The sequence below is a fragment of the Gekko japonicus genome, unplaced genomic scaffold, assembly GCF_001447785.1.
Source record: "Gekko japonicus isolate JY-2015 unplaced genomic scaffold, Gekko_japonicus_V1.1 scaffold19, whole genome shotgun sequence".
Lineage (NCBI taxonomy): Eukaryota > Metazoa > Chordata > Lepidosauria > Squamata > Gekkonidae > Gekko > Gekko japonicus.
In genome coordinates, this window is record NW_015164664.1 from 685,351 (window position 1) to 706,760 (window position 21,410).

The 21,410-nt window shown below is 45.4% G+C and overlaps 2 protein-coding genes across 2 annotated transcripts in view; both read left to right on the top strand.

Moving 5' to 3' along the window:
- Window positions 1–2,593: 2,593 nt before the first annotated feature.
- LOC107108516 (rho-related GTP-binding protein RhoG-like) lies at window positions 2,594–8,494 on the top strand. Its single transcript, XM_015408953.1, has 2 exons — window positions 2,594–2,662; window positions 7,369–8,494. Exon 2 carries the CDS (start codon window positions 7,393–7,395, stop codon window positions 7,966–7,968), a length of 576 nt encoding a protein of 191 aa, XP_015264439.1. The 5' UTR covers window positions 2,594–2,662; window positions 7,369–7,392; the 3' UTR covers window positions 7,969–8,494.
- A 3,036-nt stretch (window positions 8,495–11,530) lies between these two features.
- Window positions 11,531–21,410, top strand: part of TAF1 (TATA-box binding protein associated factor 1) — a 38,961-nt gene continuing 29,081 nt past the window's right edge. Inside the window, 13 exon segments of the mRNA XM_015409025.1 lie at window positions 11,531–11,708; window positions 12,501–12,618; window positions 13,418–13,534; window positions 14,143–14,262; window positions 17,209–17,450; window positions 18,064–18,282; window positions 18,586–18,742; window positions 18,816–19,088; window positions 19,264–19,380; window positions 19,622–19,789; window positions 20,505–20,632; window positions 20,723–20,830; window positions 21,186–21,359. Of these exon segments, the coding sequence (XP_015264511.1) occupies window positions 11,571–11,708; window positions 12,501–12,618; window positions 13,418–13,534; window positions 14,143–14,262; window positions 17,209–17,450; window positions 18,064–18,282; window positions 18,586–18,742; window positions 18,816–19,088; window positions 19,264–19,380; window positions 19,622–19,789; window positions 20,505–20,632; window positions 20,723–20,830; window positions 21,186–21,359 (2,079 nt within the window). The 5' untranslated portion in view covers window positions 11,531–11,570.

The following is a 21,410-nucleotide window of genomic DNA, read 5'->3' on the forward strand; positions in this document are numbered from 1 at the left end:
AAAACCAGACTGTTTTACAGCAGGAACACAACACATAGTTAAAGTGATTTTGTACAGAAACAAAATGTGGGAAAACAAGTTTGCACAGCATACTGTCAGAATTTGAGGGGCTTCAGAAGGAGCAGAGGCAGGGGCTGTTATGAATGCTGTTGTGGAACATTTCCATCAGTTCTTACAGGTTTAAAGATGGAGGGCAAATGTAAGGATGGAGGTAGCTAAATGAATCAGCTTGTAAACAAATAGAAAGGACAATATTTATTTAGAAAATGCATGCCAACTCTCCAGGGAACTGGGGTCAAGGTGGTTCACAAATTGAAACATGATAAACACAAAACAGTATACAAATAATTAAAATGAACAAATTATTTAAAACCCAAGCCTCCAACTGTAGGCCAGTATCTAGCAGCATCCCTAAGTTACAAATCTGCTCCTTTAGGGGACTACAACCCCCTGTGATGCTGGTGTTGCTGCTTTATAGGCCCTGAAAATTAGAACAGCCTGGTTAGATACAGGAGAAATAAGGTCCACAACATCGTTTTGCCACAGTGCATTTCATGATGCTCTCAGAGGCCCTAGAAGGATGTTGCAGGTAGGTAATACTATTATCTGTTAAGAGAGACAATCCAAAAGATTGCAGTGGAAGTCTGCCTGAGTGGACACAGCCAGAGAAGGACAGAATAGGCACACTGACCTCTCTCTCTTTAAAGAGACCAACTTCTGTTAAGTGTGTATTGAGCACATATACCATACAACAGCCTGCTTTCTTCATACACCATGATCTGCCTTGGCTATAAATATGTATCTTGGTGTTCCAGCTCATCTCATGTTTATTTAAATATTGGTTCCCTGCTTTTCTCCTTCAGAGTGGCATCTTATTCTTTTGCCTTGATGCAAAAATCATGTGTAGAAATGGGGAGCTGAAGCTTTGCAGGGCATGGAGGTAAATAACATCCCATTAAACCTCTGTTAAATGGACAGGACACCTTTTCTGTAAGTAGCTGGCAAACCTGCCAGTGACAATGTGTCTTTGGTGAGTGAGGGGTGTGCTTTTGGCAGCTCACAGTGAATTTTTGGGGGTGGGGAGAAGATGCACACTGAGTTGCTAGTTTCACTGATCCCTGGAGCATACTTACAACTGGATGACCATGAATGGATAACCATGAAAACTCATATCCTGCCACAATTTTTGTTAGTTTTTAAGGTGCTACTGGACTCTTGCTCTTTTCTACTGCTACAACTGGAATGTAAGCCCCATTGAATGCAATGGAATTTCCTTCTGAGTACAGGATGATTTGTGCTTTTGCTGTTTTTGTGCAGTCTCTCCAAAGCAGCAACTCTCTCCTTGGTCAAAGCTGGGCTCAGATTATCCTTAGTGAGATAGAGCATGACCCTTACTAGAGTCCAGCAGGCAGTGAGAGATTTTTATGCTCTTCTCTCATTTTGGCTCTGTGGAAGAGGGCAGCTGAAGGTGCAACATCCAGCATATGGTACTATCTTCTACACAGTCAGACTTCTCTAGCTCACTGGGGTCCTGTCTAGCAGGCAGCAGCCACTCCAAGGTCTAGGGCAGCAAAATCTTCCCTCACCTTGCAACCTTTCCAATGTGAGACACCAAAGATCACACCTAGGATCTTCTGCATGCAAAGCAGGGCGTATGTCAAGGGGCCAGGCTTGAAGCATTAGTATTGGCAAACCAAGCTGCCAAAATTTCTACACCTGTATATGCACATGAGACCATCTGCAAAATGCACGATTACACAGAAGGATCCAACATACAATAAACTATACACAATAAGCCGCCCTGAGCCTTCGGGATAGGGCGGGGTATAAATTTAAATATAAATAAAATAAATAAATAAATATACAGCAAGATTGGCTTATAACTGGCTATTAGCTACGATAGACAAATACAGCCTCCTGTCCAGGTTTAAAGACAGTCTATCTTTGAATGCCAGCTGCTTTGGACAGACAGTGGAGGAGTGCTTACTTTCTTACCCCGGTGAGCTTTCCAGAAGCATCTGTTTGGCTACTGCTGGAAACAGGCTGACAAACCTTCGGCTGCTCCAGTAAGCTCTTAACGTTGATTCCGCCGCCCCTGCAGCCTGTGGAGGATCTGCGTCAGCGTTCGTCCCGCCTTAACCAATCTTGATTCTTCCTCCCCTCTGGGCCCCGCCTTTCCTCCAAGGAGCTGGGTTTAATTCATCCTTGCACCCTTCATGCGGCACAGTGAGCGAGAAGCCCATTAACAGCACTTTCCTTAGGGCGAACTGTGAGAAAGTGGGAACGAGGACATTTCCAGAGTTTCTGCAATTCTAGATTTATTGGCTTACTTGTATAATACGTGTTTTTAGTGGTTTATTTCAGGTTTTAATAAAGGTTCTCGAAGCGGCTTCGTAGCTGACAGCGTGGGATATAAAAGTTCGAAATGAATTCACACACAAAAAAAGTATTTTCCAACCTGAGCCACTCTCGGCCGCCGTAGCTTTCCTAAGGAACTACATTTCCCAGAAACGCTTGTAAGGGATCATCTAAAAGCCTTTTGGACGAAGGGAAGAAGGCGCATGCGCTTTGTGAAGGCCGGGGGGAGTGGGCGGGTTCTGACTGCCGGATACTGCTTCGCTTGGGCTGGTTGCGGGCACCGGGATCGCGCGCGGGGCCGAAGGTAAGGCTGGGTTGGGTGGGTAACAGATCCCACCCCTTAGTGGTATCAGAGCAGCGGATGTGGGTTGAAGGCTACGGGCGGGGCGGCTGCTTGATTTTTAAAAATATGGCTTAATATAGGCGTACCCCAAAGTACTGAAGCAAATCTTGGTTCACGCATGCAGGGACTTGGAATGGAGGGAATTGAATGTCGGGGGAAAATAGAACGGACTGCTGGGGATGGTCACATTTCGGAACGGCTCCTGTGTATATTAACAAACGCCCTGCTTGCTTACTGTGCTGCCCAGATTACAAGGAATAGAACTTTTCTTTCTGTTGTGCTCATTTGCTATTTGTAGGGAATTTTTTGAGGAAAGAAGTGCTCAAAGCCAGGAATTCCCCACCTGCTGTTTAAAATGGTTTAGGCTGACCTACTGACTCAGCATTCTACCGCCTTGTTTTCCTACATACGTGAGCTCCACCTAATACCCGTTCTGTTTTTCTCTTGAGATATTTGGGGGTGGGGGAGAGAGAGAAAGCGGAGTAGCTGATCTTCTATCTGCTAGAGCTGCCAACTGACTAGAGTGGCCTGCTCCTGTGCCTTGAAGTGGAGTTGGATGTGCATGATGATTGCAGTTGGCTGCTTACTGAAGACTGCACTTGGAGGTGTAAGGGCACGAGAAAAAGCTACCTTCCTCCCACACTCTATGTCTTTGTTGATGCAGGGCTCTGCTTGGGTGTGAGGGCATCTTTCCATTGCTCTTCGCCTTAAGAAGGGGAATGAGTCCTGTGATTCCCTTCTTATGGGTATGTATTAGGGGGATGAGACCAGTGAAGGGCACCGGGCCTGGCTTGGATAGGCTGTATTTATTTTATTTATTTATTTATAGTCAGATTTATACCCCGCCCTCCCAGCAAAGCAGGCTCAGGATTTGATAGTGCTCTGTGATCCTTCTGTAGTTGTATCCCTTGACTGTCTTTAAAGTATATCAAACTAAGTTGGTGACTGTTTCAAGCTTCTTTTCAGAGCCTGGGCCTTCTTGCATCCTTCTTTATTTACTTATCTAATTTCAGTCTGCATTTCTCACTGAGATGCAGCGGTATTACACAATCATTCTTAAGTGACTTCTCTGCCTTCAGGCAGATACAATTATCTTGAGGATTAGTGGAATCCTATACTGGCAACTCTTGCAAAATGCTGGTGCCATCAAATTATCTCTGGATTTAATTTTCAGTTGACAAAAGTTATAACCTCCATAGAGTTATTGCATGTCATGGAATTGACAGCTCTCATACTTTGGCATCTTCTGTCGCATCTGGCACAGACCTTCTCTCACCCCGGTGGTTTATAAGTCGAGCTTTGGTAGACTGTTCCAATCTTCACATTCTTCCAAAGTGATATGGAGGTCTGGCCCGTTCCGTGCATAGATTCTTGTAAAACAAGTAATTTTTATGTGGGGAGCAAAGTTAGTGACCATGGTCAGCAAAGGGACAATTTTGCTGATGGGTTTCTGTAAATCTGCAAAATATTGCAGCTACCTGTGTTTTCCAGGAGAGAGTATAATGCTGGTAAAGAGATGGTTTTGCACTAAAGCCTGCCTTGTAGGATTTGTCATTGTCTTTCCCTGTGGGTGTGGCAGCATTTGTTACAATAGAATTGCATGCCTGGAGGACAGGGTGTTTGGGATGCCAGGTGATCTGTTTCCAAGCCTTGTAACTTCAGTTGTTGACTTTAGTGAGCATGCTGACATTAGCAGGAAGACTTTTGTTTTGTTCTAAGCAGTTTTCTTACCAGAGTGTTTTGATCCTGAGTAGAGACTATGGTGCCTTACCTCCTCCCTCCGCTTTACTCTCTTTCCTCTGACAGGAAACAGAAAGCAAAGGTCTTTACTTTCAAGTGTAGTTTTCAAAATAACTGCTGCTATACATACAGCCTGCTGTTTTGGAGGGGTTTGGTTTGCACATTCTATGGGGTAATCCATTGGGATGATAGAGGTCAACCTGAGCTTTGTGAGCTGAATGCCACTTGCTGGGCAAAGTGAATAATGGGGTAAAGCTTGATTCAGGTCTGAATGTTGGCCTGAAGTAGCAGAACAAAGTTTGAGTCCAGTGGCACCTTTAAGACCAACAAAGTTTAATTCAAGGTGTGGACTTTCATGTGCATGGACATTTCTTCAGTCATCTGAAGAAGTGTGCTTGCACATGAAAGCTTATGCCTTGAACTAGACTTTGTTGGTCTTAAAGGTGCCACTGGGGTAAAGCTTGTTATGCAGATCTATGCTTGCTTAAGACCCTACCCTGAAGGTAGGGTGGACTACCAAATTTTCCATCTCATGTCTGAAGCTGTTGATGCAAAGTTCAGTATATATGAAGTTAATAAGCATATGGATCTGAGTGAGACCTTTGTTCCATTTTGACCTGTCTGTGACTGGCAGCAACTCTCCAGGATCTCCCACAGAGATAGATGTTTCTCAGCCCAGCTGCCTGAGGCCTTTTGACTGTAGATGATAGGATATAAAGTGGGGATCAGGCACAACCAGGCAGTGCTTATTCCCAAAGTCTTCTTGTAGCTTGCTGGTGGCTGCCTCTCCTCACTGACAAATACGTACCCTATAACAGCTAGATATGAGTCCAGTATCAATTTAGAGACCAATAAGATCTCCTGGGTATAAACATTTGAGAGTCAAAGCTGCTTTTGTCAGAGATACCCTGAAAATATTATTGGTCTCCAAGGTGCTGCAGGATTTGAACCTAGATGTTCCACTGTAGACCAACATGACTACCTTCTGAAGCATATCCAGTAAGGCACTTTTTTGGGTGCAGCAGCATTAATAGCTTCATTAAGTGTGTAAAGTGTTGTGAAGTTGCAAGTGACTTGTGATGACCCGAGCAAGGGGCTTTCAAAGCAAGTGAGAAGCAAAAGTGGTTTGCTATTGCCTTCTTCTGCAGAGTCTGCCTTGGTGGTCTCCCTTCCAAGTGCCAACCCTGCTTATCTTCTGAGGGCTGACAGATTGGGCTGTAATGTTCCCTCTAAGGTATGGAGTCCTGTGAGCAAAAATTCTACTTGGTGAGCGACTGGCATTAAAGTTGTGAGCAGATGATTTGGCTACTGCATAAATTAGTTTGCTCTGGAGCCATCCTTCCTGAGCTAAGACAAAAATGTGTGAGCCGAAGGCTAAAAAACTGTGAGCTGGCTCACAGTAACTCAGCTTAGAGGGAACCCATGCCACCTTCCCTCCCCAGTTGGTTCATTACTTTTACCAAAATTTAATACTGTACAGATTATCTCCAGCTAGTGCAAAGTACCCTGGCAAGATCCTGGGGAATTGCAGGACATAGTGGTGGAAATATAGAGTGGGAAAGATCTGAATATGGATGGCTACTGTTGGGTGAATACAAAGCTCAAAGACCAAGATGACATGGTGTTGTCCAAGAAAGATGTTAATAGATTGAGTTGACCGGTGCTCAGTGAAGGAGGAGATTTGACACAAAGAGCAATTAGCTTGGTAGGTTGCTCTTTGGAGAGTTATCTTGCTAATACATGTTTTAGGAGGTGCAGTTGTTAATTTCCTGGAGTGGGCAATGTACTCTTCTTGGCTAGTTTCTTGCTCAGCAAGAAACTGTATCTTGGGAGCAAACCATCGCCTTGTCAAGAAAGACGCTGACAAGTTGCTTCTTGTTTGGGCTAGGTTGGAAGTTCCAATCTGAAAGCATGTAACACCTGGCTTGGTATTTACAGGTGAAATCCAGCCCTATAAAGTCCATTTTGGAGGTATTTGGAGCTGCATTACAGGAGATTGGAAGTGCTGTAGGCCAGTCTAATTATGTTGGTGAATCTAAAACTTCTCCCAGTAACTGCCTTGAGTTTTTCTTCATTTCTGGACTTTAATATGAACTGTTTCTGTTGCAGGAATTAATGGGGTTTGAGCTGCCTGTCCTGTTGTTGTTGTTGAGAATAATCTGTTCTTGACCTCTTTCTAACAGTTCTTTGTATATATTCATAGAAGGCTGCCATGTCCCTGGTGGTAGCTCAGAAAGAAAGTGAACTAAATGTTCATTACAGGTGCCACATTCTAAGTGCTTGCTGGTCTTGGAATACTGGAATAGACCTGAGATGGGAGTTACTAATTGTGATGGAACAGCCTGACTCTGGTTGATACCAAACAGAATAGAATGCTTCCTCTTGCTTTGAACTGTTAGAATCTCTTATAGAGACTCAAAGATAGGGCTGGCCCCCCAAGAATCTTACAGAAATCTTTGTTGTAGAGTTAGAGGCTGTTCCTTTTGCTGCTTAGTTCAGAAGTTGAGCTTGATTATCAGCAATACTTTTTCTAGCAGCAAAGTCAGATGCTGAAATAATATGGGTAGGTACTGAGCTCTGAGGTTTTCTGAAGGCAATAAACAAATCCAGAGTATATTGTTCAGAAGCAGGCTAAATATTGAGGCAGATTTCAGCCCTACAAGTTGTGATTTTAAACATGATTGCCTGTTAACAGTGTTCAGAAAAGGTCATGGCTTTGGATTAATCTACAGGAATTGCCCATAGCTCATTCCTTGCTGGCCTGTCAGACTTCCTTTTGTAACCTCTGAAATAAGAGCGTATGGATATTAATGTTTCCTTATGTATGTATTCTGTAAGATCCAGGTAACTCTTCCAACAACATTGGTAAAACTGCTTTTTCTTTTTTATTTCTTGGACTCCTCTGACTTTTCCTTTTCTTTGTGCAGGACTTTTCCCTTCAGGGCAAAACAATGCAGACGATAAAGTGTGTGGTTGTTGGAGATGGTGCTGTGGGAAAGACCTGCTTGCTCATCAGTTACACCACCAATGCATTCCCTGAGGAATACATCCCCACAGTGTTTGACAACTACAGTGCTCAGATGACAATGGACAGCAGAATGGTTAGCCTGAATCTCTGGGACACTGCAGGCCAGGAGGAGTATGACCGGCTGCGCACCCTCTCCTACCCTCAGACCAATGTGTTTGTCATCTGCTTTTCCATTGGGAGCCCTTCTTCATTTGCCAATGTGCGGCACAAGTGGCACCCTGAAGTCTCTCACCACTGCCCTAATGTGCCAATCCTTCTCGTTGGCACCAAGCGGGACTTGAGAAGTAATGTGGAGATGGTGAAAAAGCTGAAGGAGCAGAGCCTGGCTCCCACCACCCCGCAGCAGGGGGTTTCACTGGCCAAACAGATTGGAGCAGTCAAATACTTAGAGTGCTCTGCACTGAACCAGGAGGGGGTGCGAGAAGTGTTTGCAGAAGCTGTGCGGGCAGTGTTGTATCCTGTGACAAAGAAGAACTCAAAGAAGTGCCTTTTGTTGTAGTCACCAAGGACTGTGACTCAAAGACTGAGGGCTTGGGATGTTTGTGAGGTTCCTTCTGAATCTAATTGCATCTTGCACTAATGGCTCTAAAGAGAATTTCTTGCAGCAAATACTCCTGCAGTTCAGGTACCAGGTCCGGCAGACTGAAATGAGCAGTTTGATTCCAGGGTTAAGGATCAGCCTCTCCAGCAAATTTCCAGTGCCTCTGCCTACATAGTTCTCATTCTACAGCTGGGAGACATCTTCATAGCGAAACCCCTTCTTCACACCAGAAACTGAATAGTCGTCCTTGACAGAGACAGTGATCAGTTTCGGGGGTTTTTTACGTTGCTGCTTTCCCCTGGCCATTAGTCGCCAGTCAGCTGTCTTTTGTAGACAGGGCTGTGTCTTTCCCATAACCGTACTCCAACATCTTAGGAGTTTGAAGTATCTCTGCTGTGGCGCATGAGTCCTGGTATGCTGAAGTCTAATCATGATCCAGAAAAGTTCAATGTTAAAACCATCTGTGATAATAGACATCAGACATTGAGGGATAAGCAGCTCATAAAGAGGGTTGTTTAATAATATCAACCAAGCATTGTCTCTCTTTGTGGCGTTTGTTGCATCTTAGTGGAATAGATCTGAGATTGGCAGTTCTTGTGTGTGACTTTCCTTTTGGAGGCTGTCCCTGAGCCATATCAGTAATTGAAAACTGTTCCTTACAGCCTTTCAGATAAAGCTTTTTGTGGAGCAGAATACAATTTCCTTTCTCAGTTATTGCAAGATCATACTCCTGTGCCATCTGCTCTAGGAAGCAGCCCCAATTGCATCCCTGCTTGGTCACTAGCCCCCTCAGTAAAAACAGCATGCCTGTCCCATTGGAGACCACAAGTAATCATGCATTTAATAGTACCTGGCACTGCTGGATATTTACAGTACCCAGCTTCACTACAGGTGCTCTTAAACTTTTATGTTCTTTAAGTATCTTAGTAATCTGTCTGCATCAGCAGTTCTTGTATGTAGCTTCAGTGGCAGCAATCAGCCTGCTGTGTAGGAGTAAATCAAAATAAAAATATGCCCTGGATTGTTCATTCTCTCTCCCTCCCTTCCCCTCCATCTGACCAACGATTCTGCAAACAGCAAAATTTCTGTGTCTGCTCATTGATTTTTTTTTCTTCTGCTGGTAGGGGTTAGTAACTTCTTGCCAAATAGGACTTGTCTTGTAAATGGTATTAAAAAGGCTGCACTGGTTTGTTACTATGGTTTTAAATGTCCCTTGAACTTCGGTAACCTACAGAGATGCATATATTACATACGTATATGCCTGGTTTAACTTTGACTGAAATATTAACTTTCCCTTCTTGAAAAATAATTATGCAAATGTGTGTTTCATGACTCTGTATTTTTCATCATTGATTTCATCTAGTGGCATTAAGACCAAGTTTGAAACCTGCAGTTGAGTTAAGATTTTGATGATAGCCTGATGCTTCGCACTTTTTTTTTTCTGGCCAAGGACAGCTTGCTTAATTGAACAAATGTGTTAACGGCTGTTCTTGAGGAAGTATTATGAGCATCACTTTTGTGGTGCAACCCATGGGGAAAAGAACTGTTAAAAAATAGAGTGCCACTGCTTTGTAGCTGATTCTGCCATGCAATTAGCCTTGTGAAATAGTGATTCCAGCTGCAGCCCCTATATCTGTTGGTGGAGTGCAAAATCTGAGTTTGTCAGAATGTGGCACTTTGGAATTCTGCTACTTGTGATCTGTTCTTCCTGTATAGGTGCCGATCAGGTGGGTAATGATGTTGGCTCAATAACTTGTGCAAATCCAGCATCTTTCTCATTGTTGTTGAACAAAATTTGCAGTTCTGTGATTTGATGCCAACTCCACCAGAATTTCTATAAATTAAATGTTATCCCCACCCACTCCTGCTTGAGTTCTCTGCCCTTGATCTAACCATTCTCAGGGTACACAGTGGAGGAAAATACTGTTTTTGATGACTAGAGAATGCAGCTACTGACAGTTTGCTCTCACCAGTTTTTACTTAATTATTTTTTAATCTATCATATGAATCATTCCTGTTTTTATTAGGCTGTGGTACTCTGAGCCCCAGAAGTGCTACAGGCTAAACTTTGTAGGCCACTAGCTTTCGATATTCGGCTTAGTGTAGAAATTATGGGCCTTAAAACCTTGCAAAGCCTTTATTTTTTGCCTTGTAGAAATAAATTTTGGTGCTGCAGGTGCTGGGGGCGGGTGGGATATTTTTTCCTGGTTGAGTTGTTAAGTAGGGGAAGGTTGGGCCACATGTGCCTTAATGTGTGAAGGGAACTTGAGACTGTGTGGTACTGAAACATACACTGGCAACTGATTTTATAGGTAAAAACAAATTTGTATGGCAACTAACAAAGTTATTTTTAAATTATGCAGAATTAAATTGTAATAAAGAAAAAAACAAAGACAATGCTTTAATTTCTTATGTTTTATTGTATGGCCTTTCAAGAGTCCTTTTACAAAGAGGGGAATGGGCCCCTTTAGAGCATGGGAAGCAGCAGTCCGTCCATACAACTCTTTTTCATCTCCCCCACTTTCTTGCTTCTCTCTCCCCATTTCCTCACCACAAACTGGTGATTTCACAGACTTGATTATGCATCTAAATGGAAAGAAGGGATAACACGCTGGTGCCTGGCAGGGGAGAGTAGGCTAGAGGGTGGGAGTGGGATGCCTCTTCCAGACCCCCTTCCGTTAAAAACTGCTCCTTGGGGTACCCTCATGGAATATGCTAAAAGAATTTTCACTGGACGCAAAAAGAAGGCCCACAACATAACGGGGGGTGGGGATGCGGGTATTTGCCTTCCTAGTCTCCGCAGCTTTTATGTCTTATCACTCCACCCTTTGCTCTGTTGCGACTGGCCTGCATTTAAAGGACCGGTGTGTGTGTGTGTGTGGTTATTTTTTCCGCCAGCGTAGCACTCACTGGAGAAGACCCTGATGCTGGGAAAGATTGAAGGTCAAAGAAGACGGGGACGGCAAAGGATGAGATGGTTGGACAGTGTCAGCGACGCAACGAACATGAAATTGAGCCAACTTCAGAGGACGGCGGAAGACAGGAGGGCCTGGCGGGAGCTGGTCCATGGGGTCGCGAAGAGTCGGACTCGACTGTGCGACTAAACAACAACAACAAAGCCCGAACTGCTCTTCCGGGCCTCCGTGGAAAGCCTCCCAGGGGCGGAGTGGGTGGTGTGTGTGTTAGAAGACCTGTAATTTTACTGCCCCTTTAAAGATAGCGGAATGTTCTCCTTAGGCCAACAGAAGCCTGGTGTGCTACTCTTTCCTTTGTGGAAATCACACGTGTAGTACCCGGGGGGGGGGGGGCTTATAAAGGAAACCAAGGCGGGCCCCGCTAGCTCCCGCAGAACAGCGGCGGCCAGTTCTTATCAAAAACGGCAGAAGGGAGTACTCCTGAGGCCCGTACCCAGCCGCAACTAGCGGCGCCTGTGACGTTACTTCCGTTTCCCGTCCCTTGTTCTGGTTACTTTCTATGGTTGCTGCCAAAGACCCTTACTTCCGCTTCCGGTATAAACACAGGGTGGTAGCTGACCTGGGCCGCCCGGGTCCGGGTTGAGGATGTCTGATTCGGACAGCGAGGAGGAGGTGGGGGACGGCTGTGACGAGCGACGGCCTACTCCGTTCTCCTTGGCTGGTTTCCTTTTTGGCAATATCAATGAGCAGGGGCAGTTGGAAGGCGAGGGTCTGCTCGACCAGGTAGGTGGTTGGAGCCTGAGGTCAGCTCAGAGCATTGTCAGATGTCGTCGGGGCTTGGATGTAAAGCAAGAGCGCGACTATATGAAGTATCCTGACGTTGTCTCAGATCCTGATTACTGCATAGGGTTGCCAACCTCCAGTGGGGCCTGGAGTCCTGCAATTACAACTGAACTCCAGACTACAGAGATCAGTTCAACTGGAGAAAGCGACAGTTAGATGGTGGACTCTATGGCATCACATTGCTGCTGAGCTCCCCCATCCCCAATTTAAACCGTCCACCCACAGATCTCGGATGACTTTCCAAATCTGGAGCTGGTGACCCTATACACTGCCTACTTGCTTTCAGGTTGAGGGGGCATTCGCTAAGATACGCTGTCTTGGAATCTCTTGCTGGAGATCCCCAGGGACCTCTGCTGGATTTTTCTGTGTACAAAGCTGAGGCTCTTTCCAAATATTGCTGAATTGCTATCTTACACCAGTGGGGCTGACTTGGTTTATTTAGCCTGGCATTCTGTCATGTGGTAGCCACTCTCCAGAATATCAGATAGAGCATTATTGTAGCACATTTCCTTTTACCTTTGTTTGTGGGCATTCACTTACAGACCCATCTTGTGTAGCTTTCAAGCCCATTTGTTTGTTAATTGTACTTTCTGACTTCTTGTTATCTGCTGGTATGGCTAGCATGTGTCCTTCAACTGTGTATTCCCAACCACTAACTAAAATATTGATAAAAGTAAGTCCCAAGACTCCTCTCTCCCTGCCTCAAACTTGTTCTTCTTTGATTTCCCACAGGAATCAAAAAATCATTTGGCAGGACTTGGAGCGCTGGGTCTGGGGAGCCTCATCACTGAGATCACAGCTAGTGAAGATGACTCCTCTGAGGCAGATGGAACTCAGCTGGATGAGGAAGGTGAGGGACCCTTTGGCTTCCTTGGTTGGGTGTTTGTGTCGGAAAAGTCAAGTTTTGGTCCTTGATGGCTCCATGCTGACTCTTGTATAAATACTAATTGTGGGGCCAGCTTACTGTATCTTTGGTCTCTGGAACCAGTGTTCTGGTGACTCTTGCTGCAGCACTTTGAAAATCTGAACTCTCAAAACTATAAATTTCAGTTCTTGAAAATTTTACCAGGGGCAGAGGGAAGACACAGCATGATTGGGCTCTCATGGTGTTTTGAAAAGTTAAAAAAGTTAAAAGCCAAGCTCTAAAATGGTGCAGTGATGTTGTCTAGCATGGCTCTTTGTTTCAGGGCCTCAGGGCAAATGTGCGCCATAGAACACTTATCTTGGAGCAAACGTGTTTCATAGAACTGGGTTAGAACACTTCATCCTTTTCTACACATTTTTACTTTTCACCTTCCTTGACCGAAGTGTTTGCAAACAGGGAGAGAGCCCGGGCACAAAGCTCTTTCTAGGCACCTCACCCACCAATTAGCCACTATCTCTTTCCTCTTTGGGAAGATGCTGGCCAAGCAAGGGAAAAAGCCAGACCTTTGGTATCTTAAGAAGAAGTATGTGTCTGTCTTCCTCTAGGCTTGTGCTTGACTTTCTACATCATGAACAGTTGCAGGAGTGGATAAAGTTGAGATTTTGCTTGTAAAGTCTTCACTTTGTGTTTGTCATGAGCAAAGCAGAACAAACATGGGCACACAGAAAAGGGTGGTCTGTGTCAGGTCTGCAAGTGTTTGACTGGGTGTTTTCCCCCCCTTCAGGCTGGGTTAAGAGCACTGAGGATGCTGTCGATTATTCTGATATTACTGAGGTGGCTGAAGATGAGAGCCGCAGGTACCGACAGGCAATGGGCAGCCTTCAGCCAGTTCAGAGAACAGGTAATTGGTGGTTGATGTGGATGGATCTGTGTCCAGTCCATCTGGTTCCTCTTATTCTGGTGTTTGACTGGACTGTATTTGACCAATTTCTGTTACTCTCCTCCTGTAAGATCCTTTCACTTTAATAATGACTATTTTGAAATAGATTTCATATGAGAAGCACTGAATCAAAAGAGACAGGTGTGTGTAGTGAATCAATGTTTTAATGTTGTTACATTTTGTAGCTGTTTTATTCACCCCAGCCTCTGAACCTAGCTCTGGAACTGCCAGCAGTTTCTATGTTAATCTGGGGTCTTATAGCTCCAAACCATCCTCTTCCTTGGACTGAGATCTCAGCTCTGTAAACCATGGATAAATGGAGTACCTTAAACAACAACAACAAAAAAGGAAATGTACCTTGGTTTCACTGTTGCCTCTTCCTATTTCAAGATTTTATTTTGTAAAGAATTGAGTGTATGGATTCTGGATAGAATGGGAACAATTTTGAATGATTGAAGATGCTCTAGTCTTTTAGAAATGTTCATGCTGTCTGAGTATGGCAAAGATGATCACAAGTTGTACCATGAGGTTAAGGCTGCTCAGTGAATTCCTTCTTTTGTCCATCTCAGATGATGATGATGATGATTATGATGCTGACTCTGAAGACATTGATGCCAAACTGATGCCTCCACCACCTCCACCTCCAGTCCCAGTGAAAAAAGAGGATGAAAAGGATTCGCCTGCCCCTGGTATGTCTTTACCCCAGGAATGGCCTGCAAGCCTCAGAATTCATTAGTTATCCTGTAGAGAAGCTGTGTGTGTTGGATCATAATGGTAATAGTGGAACTGTGGTCTGAGGAAAGGAAAATATACCGTTAAGGGCAGCCCTTGAAGTTAGTTTCTGAGACTTCAGAGTGTGTGTGTGGGGGTGTAGCAGCTGTCAATGAGAGCTGCCCAGTGCATGGCGAACACCATGGCCTCCCCTCCCTGGCAGCAACCCTGGGTGTGCCCCAACACATCTTGTCTGCCTGGGGCACAAACCTCATAGGCCCTTGGTGGATGTCCACTGTGTCTTGTAGCCATTGTTGCTGGCCAAGGGGGTTGGGGAAGTGATGTTATATTTACTTGTGTGCGCGCATGGCTGTCCCTTAGGATACTGGTAGAGGAGCTGGTGTACCTGTTGGGGCTGAAATCTGGGAGAGGTCAGATAGAGTGTGAACTTCACTCTCCCTGTGATGTTTACCTGTCTGTGTTGTGCCTACCACTGAGGTGGGCGTGCACTCACTCTAAGTCCCCACGGCAAGAAGCTGTCAGACAGCATTCTGTGCCACGTGCCCTATCGTAGGGGTTGTGGGGTGATTTCCTGAAAACTTTTGTAGGATGGGGAGGCCTGATTGGGTGTTGCAGAAGGGCACAGCCAGTATGGGGGAGGATGCTGATTGGGTGTGCACTTGGTTGGCATCCTATGCTGCCTGGGTTCTCATAGGTGTGGCTGTGGCAGTGTGGGGGACAATGCTCCCTCTAAGTTGTGGAGTCTTGTGAGCAAAAATTCTACTTTGCGAGCTACTTGCATTAAAGTTGTGAGTGAGCGATTTGGCTACTGCATAAATTAGTTTGCTCTGGAGGCATCCTTCCTGAGCTAAGATGAAAATGTGTGAGCTGGAGGCTAAAAAAACTGTGAGCTAGCTCACACTAACTCAGCTTAGAGGGAACACTGGTGGGGGGTTGTGTTATTTGGCCCATCATGGGCACCAATGGGCTATGCTGCCATTTTTACTGGTGCAACTTTGCGCCTGTTCGGGTGTGTGTGGGGGGGAGTGTTTCCACCCTGAAAACACTTTGGGAGCTCCCTAATTTTCAACATGCCCCTTGGAACACCCACATCTATGCTTTCCCGGGTTTGTGCTGATATTCTGCTGTCATGTGGCCAGGGGGCCTCTGTGCTGATGGTACTACATGATGCAGCAACACTTGTGCCTTGCGCTGGCGTAAACAGCCCTTATGCCAATATAAATCTCTGTTATGCTGACGTGGGGGGTCGGCTTCATATGCAGATTGCACTGTTAAATGCTTAAAGCAATATATCAACTGTAAAGGAATACTTATTAGTTAACAATTTCAGCATTTAATGTTAAGCTGAGAGTAAAATTTCTGGAAATTTTGAAGGCAGTGAGATTTTTGGGGAAATTGCAATATATGCAGTACTTTCCTATCAAATGGAAACTCCTTTTGCTGATTTAACAATATGAAATGCATTATTTATCTTAGAATATAAAATTTTACTATTTAGCATATTTATGGAATTTAAAAGTATAAATGTCTTTGTTTTTTAAAAGGAACAATTGCAAGTATGCCCAATACTTCAGAAAGAGTTGCAAATTGCTGCACACTGTACTATCAGAGCACATTTCTGTTTAATTTTTACCATCTGAGAGGCAGGAAACAATAAAAGTTGAAGGTTGAAATCAAGAGAATGTTTTATTTGGACAGAAACTCTCCGAGAGTCTGAATGAGTAGGACTGCCAGGATGTTTGGATATTAAGCTAGCTGAGAAATGGGAGTAAGCTCCATGTCACCGAGGAAGCTTTGTGACTGAGTGGCGATTTGAACACTAGTGCAAGTTCAGCTCTCTGTTATTCACAGTGGTAACTTCCCGAATGGGGACTTCAAACAGAACTTCATGTTTTCTTTGCTCCAAGTACAGCTGGCCTAGTTACTGTCTGACTAGGCCTTGGAAGCTTGTTGGGCAACCTTGTGACCTTCAATCTCTCAGCTTAACCAACCTTGCAAGGTGGTGGTTGTGAGGATAAAGAGGAGGAGGGCAGAACTATACGATAAGCTGTTTTGGGTCCTGATTAGGGAGAAAAGCAGGATAATAATTTTTAAACCACTATAGTTTTGTGATTAGATCAAGGTGGGTAGCCATGTTAGTCTGTCTGTAGCAGTAGAAAAGAGCAAGAGGCCAGTAGCACCTTAAAGACTAACAAAACATGTGGCAGGGTATGAGCTTTCATGAGTCACTCAAGACAGTGTATCCACCTGGACTGAATGGAGACCTAGGTTTCCCATCTTATTACCAATGCTGATTTCTCCATGCCTATTTACCCCTCTGTATATCTCACCTAAATCCAATTACGCCTGCAGTTGTCATTCACCTGCTATTGTCATTTGCCTGCTAATGTCGTTCAGCATCTGAAATCACTCCACTTTCCAATAAGTAGGACAGGTGGACTCCCATTCTAGCTGTATCTGAAGACGTGAGCTGTGTCTCACGAAAGCTCATTTCCTGCCAGATATTTTGTTAGTCTTTAAGGTGCTACTGGGCTCTTGCTCTTTTCTACTATAGCTTTGTGATTGAGAGTACCAGATGCTGCCTTCAGACATAATTATATCAAACACATCATAATTTTTAAATTTTATTTAGAACATTTTATTTTATTTTAAAACATGTATATAATAAGTTTTTCAAAAAGCATGTGTAATGAGAGAAGGATATGGAAAGCTTTCCAGGCTTTTCCAAACACCGTGAGGGCTGGAAACTCTCGTTTGTCTTCCTTTTGAGAGGAAAGTTCTCAAGATGCTGCATGTGCCTTGGCCCTGTTGCTTTCCATATGCACAGCCCTGGTTTTGTCTCTGTGATGTTGAGGTTGAAGTGCAGATCGTCTGTCTGTGCTGAGAGGCTTGCTCTCTTCCAGGGTCTGAAGATGGGGATGGGATTATTCTACCCTCCATCATTGCTCCTTCCTCTGCTGCCTCAGAGAAGATGGATTTCAGCAGCAGCTCTGATTCTGAATCAGAGTCGGGATCCCAGGAAGCCAGACAGGCAGAGTCCAAGGAAGGCCAACTCACTCTGCCGCTTGCGGGAATCATGCAGCGAGATGCCACCAAGCAACTGCCTAGTGTAACTGCACTGTTCCCTGAGTTCCGACCTGGCAAGGTAGGGCTTCAGGAGGAGCTGGAGCAGGAAGGAGGGGAATCTTAGACCTGGTTCCTGCAGATGTCTCTGTAGGGAAGAGTCTTCTTCCCCCTTCTTCTCTTGGTCACGTTCCTGGGATTTGCTTCTAAGCATTTGACCACACAATCCGTCCCTAAGGGAAGGAGAGGGAGGGAGGGAGGGATTTCCTCCCATCTCCTAGCTCATCAAAGTTGGAAGTTCCTATCAAAATATTAGAAAAGGGTTAGTTCCCCTAGTTCTCCTCACAAACCTGAGTTACTCATAATTACCGTGTGGCATGGGGGGCTCAGCCAGACAGGGCTGGTCCTAGTCCGGCAGATGCATCCATTGATGTGACTTCCTTGAACCTTTGAAGTCCAAGAGTAATGGAATAGGTAGACTGCTCAGTGGTAAGCTCCCTTCCAAGTTCCTCCTTGGAGCTTTCTGCTGTCCCCTGGCTGCCAGGGTATTTTGTATCCTTGAGGTCCAGCAAGTCTGCAAAAGGAGGGGCCACCGTCCCAGCTAGCTTCTTCCAGTTGTCCACAGTGAAATGCGAAAAACTTCCCTGTTTGCTGACATCCTTGTTGCTTGTATACCCAACTCTTCTTCCTTTCAGGTCCTGCGCTTTCTGCGTCTCTTTGGCCCTGGGAAGAACGTCCCATCTGTCTGGCGGAGTGCCCGAAGGAAGCGTAAAAAGAAGCATCGGGAGTTAACTCAAGAGGTGCAAATCCAGGAGGGAGAAGCCACAGCTGAAGCAGGTGTGGAAGGCAAATCTCCCTGGGAATATGAGTTTGCTCCACCTCCCCCCCCGGAACAGTGCCTTTCAGATGATGAGGTGAGTCTCTGAAAGCGGGGGGAGTTCATGCTACGTGACTTCTCGTCATTCCAGGAAACCACTGAGGAGTTTTTATAGATGAAAGAGTGACAGAGGGCAGGGTTTTCTATCTGGCTTGCAGCAAGATGGGAGCTCCTCTGCAGGCCTCAGGTGGCTCTCTTCCTATCCAGAGGCTTGGTTTTTGCTGGGTGATAAACTTCCAGTTGTCAGTCAGGCAGACATTAAGTGTGACTTGGTGCAGTAGTCCTCTGAAAACACTTTCAGCTCCCTTTCTTGACCCTCTGACTCTCCCTTGTCCTCCAGATCACCATGATGGCACCTGTGGAGTCCAAGTTCTCTCAGTCTACTGGAGATGCAGATAAAGTTGCAGATACCAGGCCGAAGGTGGCTGAATGGCGCTATGGGCCTGCCCAGCTCTGGTATGACATGTTGGGAATCCCTGAAGATGGCAGTGAGACTAGTGATTCAAGCAGAAAGAGTGCCACGAGGAGGAGGAGGCAGTGGTGAGTTGGGAATAAGTCCCCAAGGGGCAGCTGTTTCTTTCTCTCTTTCTACAAGTAGGAGGACGAGTTTCTGAAACCTTCAAGGTGGTGGCATTCTGCCTTTGCAGGTTATTGAGGCTGAGAAGGATGAACTGCTGGCGGATGAGCACTTCCTCATGGTTACCCAGCTGCAGTGGGAAGATGATGTAATCTGGAATGGAGAGGACATCAAGCACAAGGGGACCAAAACGCAGCGAGCGAGTCTGGCTGGTTGGCTGCCCTCCAGCATGACCAGGAATGCAACTGCCTACAATGCCCAGCAAGGTACTGTGGTTTTTTGCCTGGCTGCCTCCTAAGGTGTTCTGGAGAAGCTGGTTCTGGTTCCTTGTTAAATAGAAATGCCATTTGTCTCTGCCTGCGATAAGTTAAGAGAACCCTTTTGGATTCGGGGTTTAGCAGCTCCCAGGTTTGTTGAATGCTCTCTTACTTTCACTGTCAGGGCTGAACCGCAGTGGCTCCCTGCTCAACTTGCCCGTTCCTCTGGTCCAGAAGCCCAGTGTGGCAGCAGTCTTGGGCATTGCCAAGGGCAAAGAGAAGCAGCTCCCTGAACAGCAAGGTAGGGAGGAGAGGACTTTCACTATCATCCTTATTGCATTTTAGGGTAGATGGAGCAAGATCTTGGGTAGCAAGATGGTCTTGTAATGCTGCTGTCTTTTGCTGTCCTGGGAACTGGTAGAGAGCCTCTAGGGCAGTCTGTCTTTGGGAGAGAGCACCAGGCCTCATCTTGGAATAGGAGTTTTCTCAAGATCTCCAGTGTATTTGGACACAATCAGCGTGCCTTTGTTATGTCATTGCAGCATCCTTAGATGATGATAAGCCATGGTTCTCCATCTTCCCCATTGATAATGAAGAGCTGGTCTATGGTCGTTGGGAGGACAACATTATCTGGGATGATGAGGCAATGGAGACAGTCTTGGTACCGCCGGTTCTGACCCTTGACCCCAATGATGAAAATATTATCCTGGGTATGTCTGCACATAGCACCAGCATGTTTTTCTTTGGCTGGCTTCTGCTGATGGGAAGAGAAGGGAAGGCATGGAATGCCTGCTGGAGCACGGAGCGTGAATTGAAGGTGGTGTCATCCTAGGAGAAGTTAGGTTCTGAGAACAAGTTAGCTGGCTGGATTTTCAGCTGCCTTCTGGTGTCATTTCCTGAATTTATATTCAATAGAGAAGTCATGAAGGCTATAAAGAGAAAAACTTTTCCTAAGCACCCTATTGTTGAGGACTTGAATGAGGTGCTTGCGTCTTGCCTTCCAGAAAACGACTTATCTTTCAAGGAATTCTGGACAATGTAGTTGTGTGAGGTGGCTGATCTCTGATAGAATTCTCAGCAGCCTCAGAAAACTACAGTTCCTAAGGTTCCTTTGAGATAGTCATGACAGTTAAACTGTCCCCCCCCCCAACCCTGGTTAAGTTTCTGGTGAGGATATTTCAATACACTAACAGGCAGTGGAGGCTGAACCTGCCTTGTAAATGAGCCCATGAGGTGGGAGAGGGTGTTGCCTCATGCTTGGAATATCCCTTGAATCTCTTCCCATTGTCAGTTAAGATTTCTTTTTAAAGTAATTGTACCAGTTAGCCCATTCTTGTCAGTTTTGGTTGTGTAGTTGGTGCGGAGATAGAGATATCCAAGGCCTATATTCAGAGTGCATGTTGTTTGCCATCTATTCCTTCCTAGAAATTCCTGATGAGAAAGAAGAGATGACCTTGAACTCTCCTTCCAAGGAGAACAAGAAAGAATCTTCTCTGAAGAAGAGTCGGATCCTTTTGGGCAAAACAGGAGTAATTAAGGAAGAGCCTCAACAGGTCTGGGGGAGGGTTTCATTTTCTTTCGGTAGGAATGGGTCAGAGGGAGGAGATTTCTCACACTGCCCCTTCTCTATGCTTTGCATTTAGAATATGTCTCAGCCAGAGGTGAAGGACCCATGGAATCTCTCCAACGATGAATTTTACTATCCAAAGCAGCAGGGACTTCGAGGAACCTTTGGAGGCAACATTATCCAGGTTAGGACCAGTAGGAGAGCAATTGTGGGCAGGAAATATAGAGCTTGGTGCAGAACTTTAGCACCATGAGAATGGTGCCACCTGCCCATCAGAATGGGCTAAGATTCCATGTGCAGATCCTGGTGAAATCTCCTTGCAATTGGATGTTCACAGAAGTTAGGACTTGGCTCTGTGTGCTGCAGAATGTGGTAACCTGAGCAAATGGCAGGAGCTTTGGGGTGGGTGCATTCCTCCTGCTTGGGGTTCATCAGTTCCTTATCTGCCTGCCACAATTATCAAATTATCAAATTAAACAACACTGTTTCTGTTTCTGATTTTTGTGCTGAACAAGCATGTGTCTTTTGCTTTGGTGTAGCACTCCATCCCTGCAGTAGAGCTGCGCCAGCCCTTCTTTCCCACCCACATGGGCCCAATGAAGTTGCGCCAGTTCCATCGTCCTCCCTTAAAGAAATATTCCTTCGGAGCCTTGTCCCAGCCTGGTGCCCACTCGGTTCAGCCGCTACTGAAGCACATCAAGAAGAAAGCCAAGGTAAAGCTCCAGCTGTCTGGTTTGCTGCGGTCCCTCGCTTGACTGTTCCTC